Raw genomic sequence first — 18,854 nt, forward strand, 5'->3', positions numbered from 1 at the left:
GGCTCTGTTTGTCCAATCACAGCTCGGACGTGGGCGCAATTCAGCCAATTGAGTACTCAGGCCTGGCAGCGGCCGACCAAGCCTCTCTTGCTCCCGGAGCTATCCGTCCAATAGCTGAACAGGACCCGAGCGGAACGGCTGCTGGGTGGTGGGGCGGGGCTGCGCCCAGGCGTGCGAGGCACGGGCCAATGAGCGGTGGCGGCGGTGGCCCGGGGGCGGGTCCGGGGGGCGGGCGGAACCGGGTTGGGCCGTGGCGGCGGGGCCGACTCAGGCCGCCGTCCCGCCCCTCCCGTCCGGCCTCCTCCGCCGCCGCTGCCGCCGCCACCACCGCCTGGGGGTTGGTTGAGGCGGACGGTGGAGTCCGGGCCGGAGTGTGGCGCCGCAGCTGCGCGAAGGAGAAGTGGGCAGGTGAGTGCCAGCAGCGGCCTCCCGCGCGCGGCCCGTGGGCTGGGGGAACCAGTCGTGCAGCCGCCCCCAGTGCTGCCAGGCCACCTCCTGTCCGGTCGGCGCCAAGGTCCGGCTGCCGGCTCCGAGCCCGGGCCGCGGTGGGCGGGTGTGCGCGCGGGGTTTGGGTGCAGAGGGCCCGCTGGTTGGAGGGCCCGCTCGGCCTCTGCCCTGACGGCTCTGTTGGGACCAGGGTGCGCGCTCGCCGACTCTCCCGTTGGCGCCTGCCGGGTCCCAGGGTGGTGGCAGGTGCAGGGAGCGTCCCCCCGCGCCCGCCCTCTCTGTCCCCCGCCCGGGCGCCGCCCTCGGGTGGGGCCAGGGCCCCTCTGGCGCGCAGGTCGCCGGGCTCTGCGTGCGGCCGGGTCGCGCTCTCATTTCCTTCCTCCCCTCCCGTTGCTCCGCTGCCTGGGGGAGGGCTGCGTGGTTTATATGTTCCTCGCTCCAAGCCCCAGGTGTCCACCGGGGTGCCCGGAGACTAGTCCCGGCTCCTCTCCCTTCACTGCCCAGTAAGAAAGACAGTCGTAGAAAATAGGTCATCTTTCTTCCCACGCGCCCCTGGCCATGGTCCACGCGCAGCGCCCTACTAGGGAGAAGAATTCAGTGCTTTAGAGTTTGCCATTCTGGTTTTAAACTCTTTCTCCTCGTGGCTCCAGCCTGGCGATGCAACTTTGCCTCTTTCCCTGTTTCCACTCAGGGTGGGAAAAGAAGCGGATCGGTGATGGGCGCCACTTACTGGGGCGGGGTGGGGGGACCTCACCCCCATCAAGTCGGTAGAGGAGGACGTTTAAATGTTTCAGAAGTATTCACGGGTTCAGAACTCGGGGCATATTGTTTTCCATTTTTAAAAGAGAGAGGTGGTGTTTCAAAAGCAAAGATACTTTTATTGTTGACAGATTAATCTTGCCTTTCAGAACCTCAGAAGAATTAACCTTTTAGCGATGGATCCTGGTGACGATTGTCGAAACTTAAAAGAACTGGACACTGAAAAAAGTGTGAATTCTATCTTACGCAAAAGATACTTCTTCCTCTCCCATTCTTCAAAGTCTCATAAGTGACCCCAAGGGAATTTTAAATCTGAACTAAATAGTAATAGTCTTGGGGAAATGTTTAATATACCTTAAGATTACAGCAAAATAGAAGCCATTTTTCTCTCTATTAAAATTTGCCAAGATTCACTTGAACCATGATAAAGTGTCTCTGGTCTACTATGTAAGGAGTCCCCACTTACCAAATTAGTCTCAGGGGCTGCTGTGATTGATATTTTGGTGAAACTCCCACTATTTAGGGATGCGTTTTTCTCTGACTTAAGAAAATAGTTTGCAAAGCCAAGCTCTTAAACAGCTACAGAAGAACCTCTTTACTGGGATTCCAAACAACCTTGGTTTTTAGGTTTCTACTCCCCCTTTCCTGTCTGCCTTCTTTACTCTCTGTGTATTTAAGATTGTCCCTTCATATCTGCAGTGGAACTCTAGTCCAATTGGAGGGAAATGGTTGCTGCTTCTCATCCCTTCTCCAGCATGCTAACACCTCCATGCTGTTTTCCTGGAATAGGAGTAATGTCAGACTTGAAGATTAAAACATCTATGCTTGTATGTGCTGTAGGAATGAAAGTTTCTGTTCATTCTCTGTCCTAAGAGCCCAGCAAAATTGCCAGTAAGAAAATAATGCTATTGAGCACTACTTTCCATGCCATGTACATTTACACCAAATTTTAATGATTATTAAACCTTTGCTTTAAAAGCCACTGGGTAATGAGGAAAATGTGAAGTTGTACTCAAATATTTTTCTGTTCTAAAGTTCAACCACTGGAAAATTGTTTTTGTTTTTAGAACTCTGATGAACAGTCACAACTGCCTCCTGAAATCTCCATGATCATACCCAGAAGAGAATGACAAAGGCAACAGTATTAGACAAAGTATCAAACCATTCACAAGGGAGGCTTGCTTGTAGTGAGATTAGTAGATAATCTTGGAATTCAATGAAAACCAGGTACAGCTGCTGTGTGTCCATGGGGATTAGTTCCATACTGCCCCTCCATCTTCAGATGTTCAAGTCCTTAATATAAAATGGAACAGTATTTGCATATAATCTACACGCATCCTCCTTTAAACTTTTAAGTTGGGTGTGAATTACAGTGCCTAATACAGTATCTTTGTTAAGTAAATTGTTGTCATATATTGTTTAGGGAATAATGACCAAAAAAAAAAAAAAAAGTCTGTACACTTTAGTACAAATGAGTCGCCCTTCCCACCCCCCAAATATTTTTGATCTACAGTTAGTTGAATTGGATATAGAACCTTAGATAAGGGGAGATGGCTAACTGTACATAGTTTGAGCCCTGTGGAATTTTAGTAAAAATACTGCCTCTAAGTCAGGGTTGCAATGCTTTTTGTCTAGATGTCAGTTTAGTTTGAGGCTTTCCTAGTGTCTTAAATGTTGTAATTACATAGTCTCCTTTTCACTTTCACCAAATGAAGTAGCTGTTATAAATGTAACTAATAACACTGTATCTTTTTTGTATACAATTTGATGAATGTCTTCCACTAGGAGGTTTTGTATCTTTAGAAACTGGTTGCTTGATCCTGGCTGCAGTACTGCTGCTTCTGTTGTGGGGTAGGAGGCAAGTTCCTAGTAAGTGTGTTTCCTCCCCTTGGGCCAAAATCCTGGGAGTTGAGCAATGATTGTGTTGCCCCAAAGAGGAATAGGAGGGATTTATGACTATGACATCAAATTTTTTTGACATAGCAGCGATATATCTTTATTCTAAAAGAGGTTACTTTGAAAGTTGCTTGTGGCCAGTTATTTGCTTTCTCAATTAGCCCATAATTTTCATCATTATATTTGGCCTCATTTTTTATTAGTGAAGAATATTTTGATTTGCTGTGCATCCTTTTTCTCCTGCTACAGCCACAGAAATGTTTATCTTTAATATCAGTTCATTCTGATTCGTATTTAGCCAGTTAAGAGTATTAGACTAAGGATTTCATGTTTTTCACATTTTTCTATACTTTTCACTTCTGCTGTGTTTTCAGGTTTACCTTACTTGGCAAAATGAATTTCTGTACATTTGATTTCATTTTATTCCATATTTTTTCCTGTTCATAAAATTGGAAATGTTCATTATTTTGAAATTAAAATATAATTAATTAGTCTTGTAATTACTCTCAAGGTAAAAAAATTCTAATGAAGTATTAATTCACATATTGTATTTGTCTATTACAGAGAAGTTGAGATGAGTTTTAATTCATTTATTTGGTGGTACTAGGGTTTGAACTCAAAGCCATATTCTTGCTAGGCAGGCATTTTACCACATGAGCCACACACCCCAAGCCCTTTTTTGCTTTTAGTTATTTTTCAGATAGGGTCTTACATTTTTGCCCAGAACCAGCTTTAGACAACATCCTTCTGCCTATGCTTCCTGCATAGCTGGGAGCACAGGTAATCACCATACTCAGCTTATTGGTTGAAGTGGGGCCTTGCTAACTTTTTTTCTGGGCTGGCCTTTACTAACTGACTCAGGTATTGACCATTTTCAGCTGAAAAAATTTTGAATGAAAAAATGGATCCAACAATTATATGTAAAATTCAAAGACTAAAGTAAGACTGAAATTCTTTTATTTTTTCCCCCCTTTATTTTGAGTACTTTCCTAGGAGTGAACTGTCAATTAAAGTCAGTTCCAACACTCCTGGCTGACAATTGAAGACAAGGGTAATTCTGAAGTCAACATCTTGAAAAGGATCTGAGTGATTCTGATTACCAGGCCAAAGTAAAATTTTAACTTTTTATAAACCTTGCCTCAGTAATGGGGTGGGCAGGGGGAGGAGGGCAGAGGGACAGAGTAGAAACAAATGTTTTCATAGTCTTTAAGACCTACAAGTTTTCTGGAGAGTACAATCAATGTCTAAGTGCAGTCTTTAAAAATTTTAATTTGACAAAAGTTGCATATAATAGAATTCTTAGTATGTAGTTTTTTAGATTTATTACTATCTATGATCTTGAATTTCATTTTCCTTTTCTCCCCTCCTTTGTGGGACTGAATCTCACATATGCTGGACAAGTGCTCTATCAGTGAACTGCATTGTCAGTACTTGTTTTACTTTTTCTTAATTTGAGACTGTCTCACTGAGTGGGCCCAGGTTAACCTCAAACTTGGAATCCTCTTGCCCCAGCCCCTGAGCAGCTGAGGTGGCAGGCATGTGCTACCATGCCTAGCTTCCTCTCTCCTTCCTTCCCTCCTTCCCTCTTTGCCTCTCTCCCTCCCTCCCTCCCTTCCTTACTTCTTCCTTCCCCATTATTGGGGATTGAACTCAGGGTCTTGAGCTTGCTGGACAGGCTCTCTACCACTTGAGTCATACCCCCAGTCCTTTTGCTTTTAGTATGTTTTTCAGACAGGGTCTCAACATTTTTTGCCCCAGCTGGCCTTGGACCTTGATATTTCTACCTCCATCTTCCCTAGTAGCTGAGATTACTGGCATGTACCATTTTTGCCCACTGATAGAAAACATATTGACAACCACAGCATTGAATGACATTATTTGAAAAGTATGGACTTGAAGGTTAATGTGGACAACCCCAAAGTTAATCTTTCAATTGCAGAATCCTGATTTTGGGAGTATAAGTAGTGTGAAGGTAATTTCTTAGCAGATTGCAACTGTTCCTTCCCACTAAACACTTCTTTATAATAGAAATGATTATTCACAATACCAATGGTTCCTTGCTTTACAGTTTGTTTTGTGTGTGTGTGTGGCAGTTTCCTTTAAATAACAGCCTCATTTTGGGGGATGTGTCAAATTTCTTTATTTGAGGAAATGGTACAAATCAAAGAACTTATGTTTGTGTTTGGTACAATTTACAGAAAAGGTAAATGTATCCCAGCATACATGCATTACTCTGGTGATGTGGAAGTCAGCCTAAGGCTTGGCTTTCATTGTTACTGTCTCCTCAGACATGCTTATCAAAGGGAGATCCTGTCATGTAAGGTTCATGGGCTCCTATCTTTTGCTAGTTGGTCACATAGTCACCCAGTTCTTTGATGGATTTCACCAGCTTATTGTGAGTTTGAGTGAAGTCACACAGGTGGGGGTGATCTTTGTCAGTGGCCACTTTGTATAGTTCTAACAGACTGATTTGATCTTTTTTCCTGTATGTAACACTAAAATTAAAACTTACTTATGTAACACTAAAATTAAAACTTACTTGTGTAACACTAAAACTAAAACTTACTTGTATTGAAAAATCAGAATGGCTTAAGCATTTCTAAACACATTGCATTTGGCCTGCTTTCCCGGTTGTCACAATCTGGTTTCTTGATGTCCTGAAGGAAGATTTGTCTATCTCATTGGTTTGCAGCTTCATCAGTTTCTCAGTGTTGTGTTCCTTTTCCTCACAAGGTTGGTGAAGAAAATATTTGCTGATGTTCTAAATTGCACTGTTGCATGTGTAGTTGAACTCTAAGTAGACAGGCAGGCAGACATAGAAGGTATGGAACTCCAGTTTGATCTGGCAGTTGATGGCAGCCTCTAGTCCTGCTGGCACACCTGTGACACTGCAGTGGGGACATGGTCATTACAGTTGGTGGCTGCATGGTGTTGGCTCTGCGCTGGCCAGGGTGAGGGTCAAGTGCCAGTCCATCCAAGCACTATGGAAGCAGAAAACCAAGGGACTTCATGTTTATTTAAGTGTATTTACAATTTAATTCAACTAGGGCCTCATGCTTTCTAGGCAGGTACTTTACCACTCGAGCCACACCTCCAGCCCTGACTGGTTTAAGCATCTCTAAAATTATTGTGTAAATTTCTGGAAAAACAGCAAAAATCATTGTGGAAAGTAATTCTTTTTTAAAGTCTCAAGTTATGATACATATATATGACAGCCCAAGTTATTCTGTATAAAGATTAATATTTTATTTACATGTAATTTATAGATTTGTATTTATCTTGGTACTTAAGTTGCTACTGCATTAAAATTAATCTTTTGCCCACTTACTTGGCTTTTCGATATGTTTGAGTCTATGACACATGATGCCTCCTTTGATTAGAGAGTGCTAATTAACCACTTAAACTTGTGTAAGTTAGGATGGCATGGGCTGCTTGTACCTCACTCCTGGGCAAAACTAGAACTTGTTTCCTATACTCCCAGTTCGAGTTCACGTATTCCATGTGAAGCCAAGATCATACATTCCTTATCAGTGTCTACAGGAGAGAAAAACATTGCTCAAATACCTTTCAGTTTCCTAACCCAGCATCCTGCAATTTGTGTATTTAAATCTGAAAGTCGTAATGATCCTAATGTCCTACAGAGCATTTTAGTGAGAGATGGAGAAAAGCATGTTTCCTTTTCTTCCTACACAAAGATTGGGCAGACTTGTACTCCCTCAAGAGCATTTTACAGCTGAGAGCCTGAGGTAGGAGGAAGCATATGATTGTTCCCTCATCAGTCCAGCTGTAAAGTTGGGTCATTGCAAGCCACATTGAAAAAAACAGATGCTGTGCCTGAGCTTGGGTTTCCTGGGCAAATTGCCAAATAAGTACAATAAAAAATGTTAATTCCAGTTGCATTTAGTTGAAAGCAGCATTTTCAGGAAGAACTCAAGCAAATTTATATCCTTCCTATTCAGAATTTTTGAAACAAAACAAAACAAAACAAAAAACAAACCCCAAACTAAAACTCTGCAACTGAATTCCCTCATCTTTCAGTATGTGTGAACTATACTGTGTAAAGATGAGCTAAGTATATAGCTCATCACCACCCTTTCATTAGCCAGGTCTCCAAAGGTGCTTTCTCTTACTGCTCTTGACCTACTTATTCCACTGAACAGCTGTATGGGAAAGAATTCGTTCATTGGTCAAAATTGGTTGTTGATTATAGAAGCATATCAGAAATTTAATAATTGAATATATTGTTTGTCTTCCTGTCTTTAAAGCTTTTCCGTTAGGTAGGGATGTTGTTGATGGACTTGATAAGTAGTCTATAGTGTTTTAAAGGGCCGGAATGTGAGAATCCTGTAGCTTTTTAAGATACCAAGGTGGTGATGAACTGGAGATACGTGGAACCTTTTTTTTTTTGTACTGGCGTTTTAACTCAGGGCTTTGCACTTGCTAGACAGACACTCTACCACTTGAGCCATGCTTCCAACCTGAAGTATGTGAAGTTTTTAGCATCTCTTCTTTCAGGTGACCTTCCTGAGAAGAGTGGCTGTAACTCTTAATTGTCCCGTCCATTTGCCTGTCTATCTTGTATGGCTTTTTGTCATGCTTTCCTTTTGTTTGAACTGTTATTTAGAGCTCCCTTTTTTTGCTTTGTACTTCTGTTTCCCCCCAAGGTAATAAGTATGAGAGACAAGAGAATACATGTATTTAATGTAGCATATGTTTACATAAATATTTGGAATAATAGTGATGATAAATAATTGGTTGTGTAGGAACTTGATGGCTGTCTAATAGATATCCTTTTTATTCACCAGGAACATTAAGAATATTCATGATAACTGTTTGTTCCATTTGTTGAAACTTGGAATCTAGCCCCCAATTCAGCAGAAATCGCAATGAAAATTACTCACTGTATATTGTAAATTCTTGAATCACAAATGTAGACTAGATAATTATTTCAAATTCATAAAGTTGGGGAAATCATGCAACATAGATCTTTTTTTGTTGTTAGCGAAAAATGGCAAAGGGGATACTAATATTTTTCAAACTGAAAATTTAGTCAACCTTTATTTCTTACCCTTTTATGATTAGTTACTTAGATATTTTAGGAATTATCCATGCTGTTTTGTTTTGGAAGTGAGTCTTGGTTCCCTAGCCTCGTTTCTGAGACCCACAAGGGCTAACGTTTCCTAATTTTGTTTTCTGAATTGACTAGCATTGTCCTAGTCACAGAGATACTGGAATACTTGTTTGTTTGTTTATTGTGGTAGGGAGGTATTGAACTCAGGTGCTTGCTAGGCAATTACTCTACCACTTAGCCAAGACTCCACTCTAGAGAGCTTGCTTAATTAAGGGCAACTATATTTAAAGAGTTCATCTATATGTTGCATCTAATCCAGGATTTCAAGTTGAAATTGTGAGTCTGTTGCTTGGCAGATTCAGTCTCTTGGCCAGTTTATAGCCCTCTGTAAGCCTGCTGACAACTGGCCTCAGTAGGCTGTGGTGGGAACATGGGGAGATATAGACAAATACTTGTTTCCTTGGTCACAAGTGTCTACATAGCTTCAAGTTGTGCTTGGTCTTCCCTTTTTTTTTTTTTTTTTAATCAGAAACCAACTAATTAGGACTGAAGCTATGGTACAACTAGTAGAGCACAGTCTTTGCAAGCATGGAGCCCTGAGTTCAAACCCTGATCCTACCCCCGTCTCCCCCCAAAAACCTGACTAATTAATTTCTGCTTTTCTTCCTTTAAAGAGACTAAAAACACTTGAAAAATTTGTGTTTTCAGAAATTCTGTTACTAAATTTAATATCCCATAGTTTGCTTCCGTAAACTGTGGGTTTCCAAATTGAAACCCACTTAAGTGTGATGCTGTATAAGTTTAACCTTGACCTGCCTACCTATCCACCTCTAGGTGACCAATCTACCTACTCCCTGTCTCTGTATAAATTTGTATTTCTACCTTGAATAGTTGTCCTATTTCTTTAGTAGAACTAGTTAACTATTTAGTCAGTGCCTTATTTTGACGTTAGTCAGTGCCTCATTTTAACTACTTGTTCTGGTTTGAAAATGAAGTCTTCCCCCAAAAGTGTTGAACTCTTGGTCCCCAGATCATGAGAGTGCTAATCTCATCAATGGATTAATCCATTAATGAGTTCATAGCTATAGGGTATAACTTATCCGTGGACCCCCACCACCACCCCTACACTTGCCACGGCTGCCTTCCTGGCTGCCATGAGGTGAGTAACTTTCCCATCATGGTTTTCTGCCTATTCTTGGGCCCACAGCAATTGAGCCAGCTGAACATGGACTGAAACTGCTGAATTTGTGAGCCAAAATAAATCTTTCCTCCTTTAACTGTTTTTCTCAGGTATTTTGTCACAGAGATAGAAAGCTTTCTAACTTCTATCTAATTACTGGTGGGAGAAATGTCAAAATTAGTAACACTGATATGTTCAAACGTGATATATAAAGATTTCTTTTTCTCCTCTCCACCTTGCCCTCTTTTGCTGGGGATGGAACCCAAGGCTTTGCACATGCTAAACAGGCACTCCACCACTGAGCTATACCCTCAAGCCCCTAAAGTTCATTCAACAGGTATTTAACCTTCTGTTGTGTCCATGTCACTATACTGGACCCTACAGAGAATACAGAGATAGATGCTTTGGTTTCTTTCTGCCACAAGACAGTGGGTAAAATAGGCACATAAATCATTTAGACTGTGGTGGCAAGATGAGCGGCTGTGTTGTGGAAGTGTGGGGACAGAGACCCTGTCATTGAGACCAAGGACTCTTAATGCTGTCACCAAGAGATAAGGACATCCCGGTCAAAGAAACAGAGAAAAGAATGGATCAGGGAACTACAACCTGGCCAAGAGGGAAAATAAAGCGTTGCAGACCCAGCAAACTGCAACAGAAAGCCAGATGCTTTGTGGAGTAAAAAGAAGTAAATGTAGGACTTCTGCCTTCAGGTGCTTTGAGTACGAGATGTCCTACAAATACTAGGATTAGTGCCAAACTATTGAACCCAGAGGCTCTGAGTTTAGAGGAGCATCTGCCCAGCTTTTGAACCAGTGCAAACTTCTGCTCACCAGAGACACACATGCCCTTGGTTGCCTGTATTTAGTGTGAAGGGGACTGAGCCCCTGAGGCCAAAGAGCCCTGGAAACTAGTCTCTGGGTGGAACAGATTAAAGAGATGGCCCAATCTAAAATCCTGTGCCCTAGGGATATGCATTCTTTGGGAACAGAACAGTCACAACACCACTTCCTGAATTAAGATGATTGTTCCTACTAAACTAGGGCCAGCCATCACTTTCTCTCCCTTTGGGCCTACATCACTCTGAAAGGGGAGAAATCCAAACAATTCCAAAAGACCTAATCCCAAAATAAGCCAAACTTCAGCATCTGTTCATGACCTTAAATTTGACTATCTCATTGACTTTCATAGAAGTGAAGGCTGCAAGGAAGAGTTTAGAATTTCCCTTAAGGCCATTGGAGACATTTTGGAAGGGCCTCAGAGTATGTGGAAAATTGCTGGGCATAGACAAGACATGGCTGCATTCCAGGACAGACAGAAAAAAGCCGGGCAGGTGAAAGGGGCAAGGCAGCTCACCCACCAAGGTTGTGCTTGGGAGATGAGATGCTATTCTGTAAGCTGTGGATAGACATGAAGGTGAACAAGAGATCTTACAGTATATAATTTCATTTATATGAAATTCAAGAACAGGAAAACTGATCAATGGTAATAGAAATCAAAATAAAGGTTACTTCTGAGAGATGAATGTGGACCAGGAAGGGCTTGAAGGAGTATTGTGTGTTGAGTGTGCTTGTAATCTTACTATTGGAGGTGGTGGCTGTGTGGGTGTATGGATAAACCCTTGAAGCTGTGCACTGTGTTATTGTAGTTTATACATCAGTTTATGAAGGCTAACTGACCAGTGTGGTGGTGAGGAGATTGGAGACAGGGAAACTAGTGGGAAGGGATTGAAGGAGATGTTATGCTTTTCAAATCATTGTGACCATATATTTAATAGCTTTGCCTGGAGCAGGAATTTGACATATTCTGTATGTTCCAAGGAAATAGAAACTTGGGTAGGAACTTCAGGAATATAGTTTTGTCATTGTGTTTTGGGGAGTTTTCTTGTGTGGGGTTTGAACTCAGGGCCTTGTGCATGCTAGAAAAGTGCTTTTCCATTGAGCACTAGCTCCAGCCCAGGAATATAGATTTTGACCTGACCTAGGAACTGATGTTTTTCCTTGGGAGCTCAGGGTAGCATCCTTCATGGAGCACCTGCTGTGCATTTAGGTCTGGGCTACAAATTAGGCACAAGGATATAAGTAAGAGAGGTTACCCTCAAGGAACCTATTGTCTGTGGTGGGGGGACACACAGGACTTGTGTGTAAGTGTTTTAGTATAGTGCGATTCAGCATTAATTGAAGTATGTACAAATAATTGCAGGATTACAGAGAGGATTCTTTAGAGAATGCCTGGATAGGGTTTTTTAGAGAAAAACAAGTTTGTGAACAATTGAATAAAGTGTTGTAGGTGAGAGATGGGATGGGGGAGTTCAAGGGACAGGTGCAGGGAGGCATATGCCAGTGTCTACTGGGGTTGGGAGACTTTGGTATTACTGGAGCATTAGGTGCCAGGGGATGAGGTGGCAGAATAAGAGTAGGTTTGATTATCAGGGTGGGGTGTGGGCAAGTGATACACAAGAGACTGATGTCAGGGCCTAAGCAAGAGTGTGAATTCAGGAGGTGGCTGGAGGTACTTGAGCTAAGTAGCCACATGTGGGGATACGGTAGGGTGTGCTCAGAATCTAACCATGTCAAGACCTTTCAGCCCTCTTGACTCGTGAAATGCCATGTGGTTTCCATCTGTGTAAAGAGAAGCAGTGGAGTGGTTGTGCTAAGCTCAAATTCTAGTTCTGTTGCTTACCTGATGCATGACCTTGGACAGAGAAAGTACATAACCTTCCTGAGAATGTCATCTAAAAGATGAGGATAATGGTGACTGCTCAGTGTCTGGCTGAACCACATGAGAAGATGTATCTTCACCTGGTGTCTAGCAGAGGGCGAGTACTGAATACAGGGAAGCTGCCTTGGCTGCTTTAATGAGCCATTGAAGTTGGGCCAACAAGAGGGAAGACTGGGGAGGTAAGGAACGAAAAGAGAGCCAGTATAGCCAATTTTGTAGCCATGAGCCAGCACTTCACCACCTGGTACAGAGCAGCATGCTCACAGGCCCTTCCTTTTGGGAGAAGAGAAAGGATCTTGGAGCTTCTCATCTTAAGTGCCCATCTTGAGTTGTTTAGGGGCTCACACAATAGAAGGTCTTGCCAGTAATGCTAAAGCAAGATGACAGTTGAGCCATTACTGGTGGTGTGTTCTGCATTTCTTCCTGTGAGGCCAGTGGATCTGCTGGATTTGGAAGTGTGACTAAAGTCCTTATTCCCAGACTCCACAATGACTTTTGTTACTTTCAGGCAGAGTTCAGTGGTCCTCCACAGAGATGCCCTACAAGGCCTAGAAGACCAGAGGAGGGTGGAGGTGCTGTGTCCAGGCTGTGCCCTTGTTCTGGGCCGTGGGCAAGGGGCTTTTCTCCTTTTAAGACAGTCCTCCAGGGCAGAAAAAGGTGCTTTGGCTGTTCCTCCTCCTGCCACTTCCCCACTTATTTCTGCTTTTGATCATGAAATGACTAATTCCTTTTAATTTTGCATATTTTTACTGGTGCCCTTTTGTCCCAGGATAACTGACTCTATTTCACAGTATATTTTGTAGAATACTTAATAATAATTAAATGTTATTCTTTTTACATTAGATATGTAAGAGAGGTGCCCATTTTAATAAAGATTATTTTTTCCTGTCATTTTAGCACATGCCTTATTTGCATGGACTCAGTGACAATGGAGTCAATGGTTTATATAGTGGGAAAATACGCAGTCTGAACTTTTAGTCCTATCGTAATTCTCCATACCACCACACTAATTGTTTTTTTCTTTTTTGGTGCTGGATATTGAGCCTTATGCATGCTAAACATGTGTTCTAACACCAGGCTATACCTCATCTAGTCATTTCTTTTTGTAACAAACAAATTGCATTTTTTGGTTTTCCCTTGAGATTACTTGCAAGTCACTGGACAAGGGCTCTGTGGAGAACATCACTGGGGTGGCCTGCTATTCACTGCTCTGCCAGCCCTTGGCTGAAAATACCTTCCTGGGCTGCCATCCTAATACACTTCTCTCCAGAGGATCAGATCCAGACTCCCAGGCAGCAGTTCCAACCCTCTTAACTTTTTTTTTTTTTTTTTTAGAATCAGTTAAGGAGTTTATTAAAGTGCAGTTTCCTTTCTTTTTTTTATTATGTTCATATGTGCATACAATGTTTGGGTCATTTCTCCCCCCTTCCCCCCCAACCCCTCGCTACCCGGCAGAAGCTATTTTGCCCTTATCTTTAATTTTGTTGAAGAGAGTATAAGCAATAATAGGAAGGACCAAGGGTTTTTGCTGTTGAGATAAGGATAGATATACAGGGAGTTGATTCGCATTGCTTTCCTGTACATGTGTGTTACCTTCTAAATTAATTCTTCTTAAACTAACCTTTTCTCTAGTTCCTGGTCCCCTTCTCTTATTGGCCTCAGTTGCTTTAAAGTATCTGCTTTAGTTTCTCTGCTTTGAGGGCAACAAATGCTATCTAGTTTTTTGGGTGTTTTACCTATCCTCATACCTTCCTTGTGTGTTCTCGCTTTATCATGTGCTCAAAGTCCAATCCCCTTGTTGTGTTTGCCCTTGATCTAATGTCCGCATATGAGGGAGAACATATGATTTTTCAACCCTCTTTACTGTTGATTTGCCTGCTACACCAGGCCTCTTCCAGCCTGTGCTTGCCTTGCTTCTAGTCTTGTCCATGCCTTCAAATTGTCCAACTCCTACTTTCTGAGACTCAACATTATGAAATATTTTCAGGCAAATATCAGCTTATATAGATCTTTACTCAGAATGCTACTGGTATTCCTATGTCATTTACCTATAAATACTCTAGTCATTTCTTATTTGTCCCATAACACAAGATTCATAGGTGGTTGAAGTGCCAGACTGGAAGGTGATGGGAAGACCCTGTGCAAGTCTAGAGTCTGCCATGGACTTCCTGTGATGCCCTGCACAAGGCATTTGGATTTTCCATGGAACAAAATATAGGAATTGAACTAATTATCTGAATTTTCATTGAGCTCTAAAATGTCTTTATTGTTTTTTGTAAAGTCAAATCTGTCTATAGTTAGTGCTACTGGGAAATGATTCTTCTAAAGAAAAATGGCAGAGGCTATTTTAGTATTTCTCCCCTTATCCCACTGTGTGTGTCTCTGGTGTGCACATCAGTGTTGTCTCCATAGTGTCATGGAGTAAACATTTTTGTGTGCATTATGAGGTCTATATAAAAAATTCTAGAGTAAAAATTGCTTCTAGTTCAGTTTTTGTAGGTGAAAAGGAATGAGTTTTTCTTTCTGAGATTGCCACATAGATTATTTTTGTTGTTTGTGAACCTTCAAATCCTAATACTATACATTTTTTCTGGAAGGAAACTTCAGGACATTGTGTATGTGAGGTAAGATCCTAGCGAGACAAGACACTACTATGTCTGCTTTATTACTTGATTTTTGTGCTTTGATAATATATTTTCTTTTTTGTCTTTTTTTTTTTTTTTTTTTTCACTTTGTAGCCAGAAAATGGGTAAGAAGAGTCGAGTGAAAACTCAGAAATCAGGCACTGGGGCTACAGCCACTGTGTCACCGAAGGAAATCCTGAATCTGACCAGTGAGCTCTTGCAGAGTAAGTGCGCCTTGGCTGTCCCTGCCACATGTAGTGGCAGTACTTTCCTCTGTACATCCAGTGCTGAGTGTGGGGCTCCCTGGAACATGAGCGTGTATCAGACCAGCTTGTGTTCCACTCCTAGCTTCCTAGCCATATTCCCTAACTTATAGTCTCTTCTGTAAAGATGGAGATACAGGTTCCTGTAAGGGCATATAACTGTTGAATATAGACCTTCTGTTTCAGAGCCACAGAACATGGTCCTCCCAGGAGTCCCAGGAACAGGAGCAAGCTCCACTGCTTTTTTAGCAGCATGGCCTCATGCAAGCTACTGAGGCTCAGTGTTCTTATCAGTAAACATAGATCACTGTTTCTGGGAGTATGACGAGGACCTCATGAGATTTGGCATGTGAAGATATATCATGGCTGTCAGCCCCAGGCAATCCTAGCATGCCTTCCAGGGAGTCAGCCCTCCTAGAGTGGCTCACCTTTATTTTCAGATTACATAACAGTGCTTCTGGTTTTCACATGCTGGAGCCTGAAAGTTCTTGATTCAAGGAAGTAAAATATCTTAAGTACCCATACTTGCTTTTGTAAGCTAGTATAATTTGATAACTTTTAAATTGGTGCTACAGATACCTCAGAGTTAGTTATTATCACTTCATTAACCTTTGCCCCTTATGTTTAGATTATGTGACAGTTCAATCTCAATAATTTAGGCTTTTCTCCCTGCCAGAAAGCAGGCAGCGGCAAAGTTAGAGTGAAGTCCCTCCCTGATAACTTTCATGACCCGTATGAGCCATCTTACCACCCATCATCTGTTTTTTTCCCCCTGGCCAGTAGGCAGCTTTTATCTAGGCTCCTGTTTTCTTCACCATTGAATTCCAGGGCTTCAGTCAGTGCTTGGTGAGAGAAGAATGAAGTCAGACTGGTTAACCTTAATAATTAGGAGTCAGCACATAACCAGTTCATGTTAATTATTTGCCATATATACTCTTTTTCTTAGCAAAGTGAGCAATAAGTTTAGCAGGAGCATGGAAAAGGGTTCTCTTTTTAAACTTTTAATATTTAAGAAGGAAGTGCTGCCAATAGGCAGAGTGCCAGCGTGCAGCCCTTCTGACAGCCCCAGCCTGGGGTGCTGGTCTTGCGGTTCAGGACTGAGAGTAGAATCTTAGCTTCTTGTTTAGCAGTGACTATGCCATCTCTTTAGTAACTCCCCCAGAAAGCTTAATATACTGATGTACACATGCATATGAAATATTTGTTGACTAATTGTCTTTATATCCAATTTAACTGGTTTCCCTAGAGAGCCATTGTTAGCTAGAAAGATATATTGACTTTTAGTATTATTTTCTTCTTACCACTTAGAAGAGTTCAGGGGAACTAGTTTACATTTTAGTTTAGCTTTTAGATTTTACCTGTTTATTGGGATATTCTAAGGAAAGGTATTAGAGTAGCAGGAATACTTTTGGATGGGAGCTGGGCGCTCACATGGGGCTCTGGGTCACAGTTTAGTGAGGGACATACGTAGGTTTCAGAGGGTTTGCATGCTTTATGTACCCACTTTATACATATCATCATGGTTGCCTTAGCTCTGCCCTTTAAACATAAGCCAACAACTCTTCCTTCTGCGGACTAGTGGGTTAAGTTGAAGAACAGTATTTCATGCTGTGGCCTTACGTTACAGAATGCAGCAGTCCTGCACCTGGCCCAGGAAAAGAATGGGAAGAGTACTTGCAAATCCGGTCTCTGGTTGAGAAAATACGAAAAAAGCAAAAAGGTAGAATTGTTACAATGATAATCATACTTTAACAATGTCATGTGGAAGTTTGGCTTGGGTCAGAGGGTTTTGAGAGTAGTAAAGGTCTCAGGTTACCATAGCCTAGCTATAGAAAGGCTCCTAGGCCAGGAGAAAGAGCACTCACCGGGAGACTGTTAGGATTGCTCCTGCTTTTGAGAGCAAAGGGTAAAATACTGAACTTTAGGAGGGAAAATGTTTGCATATGAGGGGTAGAATGATGCAGCTTTTATTTATTTTTTTACATTATGAATTTTTCTTTGGTGATTTAGAATAGTGCATGATACTATATGACCAACACAAATACATGCTGATTGATTATAAAGTCTTATCAGGTGTTTATGATTAACTCCAACATATTTTGATTAAGAGATAGAGTTATAGTTCTTAAGTTGTATGGGTTTTTGTTGTTTTTTTCAGTGCTGGGGATCAAATCCAGAGCCTTGCACCTGTTGGATAAGTGTTAGTGATCAATATCTCCTACCCTTAAGCTGTGTTTTTATGGGGTGTATTTAGTAGCCATCTTAATGATTCTCGGTGAAGCTGGCAAAGGGGCTAAGTGTCAGTTTGAAAAAGCTTATTTAATATAGCTATTGTTTTTGTTTTATAAAGCATGAAAAGTAAATATTGGTATGCAGAGCCCATGGAAGGTAGAAGGAGAAAACATAAGAAGGAGCATGCATTGGAGGAGGAGCAAAACCTTATACTCCTTTTCTTATCATCATGAAAGAGAGGGTTATTTTCTGTTTGCTCTACATCTATAAACATATTATAGTCTTTAGCTTAGAAGGGCTCAGACTCCCAGTTGGTGAACAGGTTCCTATCTAATGTGTTGACTTGCACTAAATGGTGGATAGTGCTAATGCTCTCTCACCAAATAGGCAGCCAAAAAAATCTTTGTATATCCCGTTTTTCTTTTGAGTAGATACTGTTCATCATGGCTGACACTGAAGTTAGAGCATTCACCAGTCTTAATGAGGGAGGAGTAAATTCTGCCCTAGAATATCTCCAGTTCAAATCATTAGACTTCTTCAGCAGTATCTTTGCATATATGGCATGGCACTGCAGTGTGCCAGGCAACTGTATAGGGTGGCAACATTGCCACAGGTATGAACTAGGTTACATGCTTGGCTTCTTATATTACTAGAGTGCTTGTTTCCAAAACATGATGGATAAGTGTTAGTGGGTTTTTCTAATGCATGACTTTTCATCTCTTTGAGTTATTCAAACATGCTGAAAGCCCAGAAAATAATATAGCCCCAAATTGAGCACATGTCAAAGTTTATTGGTTCTTGTTCTCTTCCTTCCCTTCCTCCCTTCCTTCTTTCTTTTCTTTCCCACCTGCTCATCTGCTTCCCTTTCCCTCTATCCTTTGTTTTGCTTTTGTATTTGTATTTGTTTTTAATAACTAAAACATTACTGATAAGAGTTGTAGCCCCACACTGCTACCTATTCCATTCCCTTCCTCTTTCAGAGGTATTTATCTTTACTGTTAATGCTTTTCTGCTCCATGTACAATCCCATAAAGCTACAAATACAGCCATATACAGTTGTAATTGGTCTTTTAAGAATTTGTATAAGTGGTGTCTTACTTCATTTTTAAAAAGACATAGCATTATATTTTGTGTTTTATTTGCATTGACACTTACAAATATGACTCATTTAAGTTGCTCTACAGTGTTCTGTGTTATAACTGTAGTTTTATGTTCTTAATGTCAGGACTGCGGAGCTTTCTCATCCTCTCCTAGGTCTCATCCTTTCTAGCTTCCCCGGTAACTACATATTACTGATTTTTGTTTTTATTTTTGTTAAGTCCAATGTGAGTATGAGAGATGGTGTGTTACATTATTTTGACTTTTTTTTTTTTAATTTGCTATACTGTTGGTTGAACTCAGCCCTCACACTTGCTAAGCAGGCACTCTACTAGCTCAGCATGTTGGACTTTTGAAAGGAAAGCTGCTCTGTGGTGGTAACCAAGGCTTTTCTCCCATTGCCATCATATTAACTAATAGTACCTTGTTTTCAATATTCCTATCACCTAGTACCAGGACATATTTGGCTTAATTGACAGGGAGTGTAGGATTTTATTTGCCTCTCTTTGAGCTTGTTGAGATATGTACCATGACTACGTAGTGATTGGTTTTGACTATTTCAAGGT

At 41.5% G+C, this 18,854-nt stretch overlaps 1 protein-coding gene across 1 annotated transcript in view; it reads left to right on the forward strand.

Annotated features, from left to right (window-relative positions):
* The first annotated feature begins 234 nt into the window (after positions 1 to 234).
* Setd3 (SET domain containing 3, actin N3(tau)-histidine methyltransferase) overlaps positions 235 to 18,854 on the forward strand; it is an 81,083-nt gene continuing 62,463 nt past the window's right edge. Inside the window, exons 1-3 of the mRNA XM_020176212.2 lie at positions 235 to 408; positions 14,810 to 14,919; positions 16,586 to 16,678. Coding sequence (XP_020031801.1) covers positions 14,817 to 14,919; positions 16,586 to 16,678 — 196 coding nt within the window. The 5' untranslated portion in view covers positions 235 to 408; positions 14,810 to 14,816. The remainder of the gene's footprint in view (positions 409 to 14,809; positions 14,920 to 16,585; positions 16,679 to 18,854) is intronic.

Source organism: Castor canadensis, chromosome 3 (genome assembly GCF_047511655.1).
Source record: "Castor canadensis chromosome 3, mCasCan1.hap1v2, whole genome shotgun sequence".
NCBI lineage: Eukaryota > Metazoa > Chordata > Mammalia > Rodentia > Castoridae > Castor > Castor canadensis.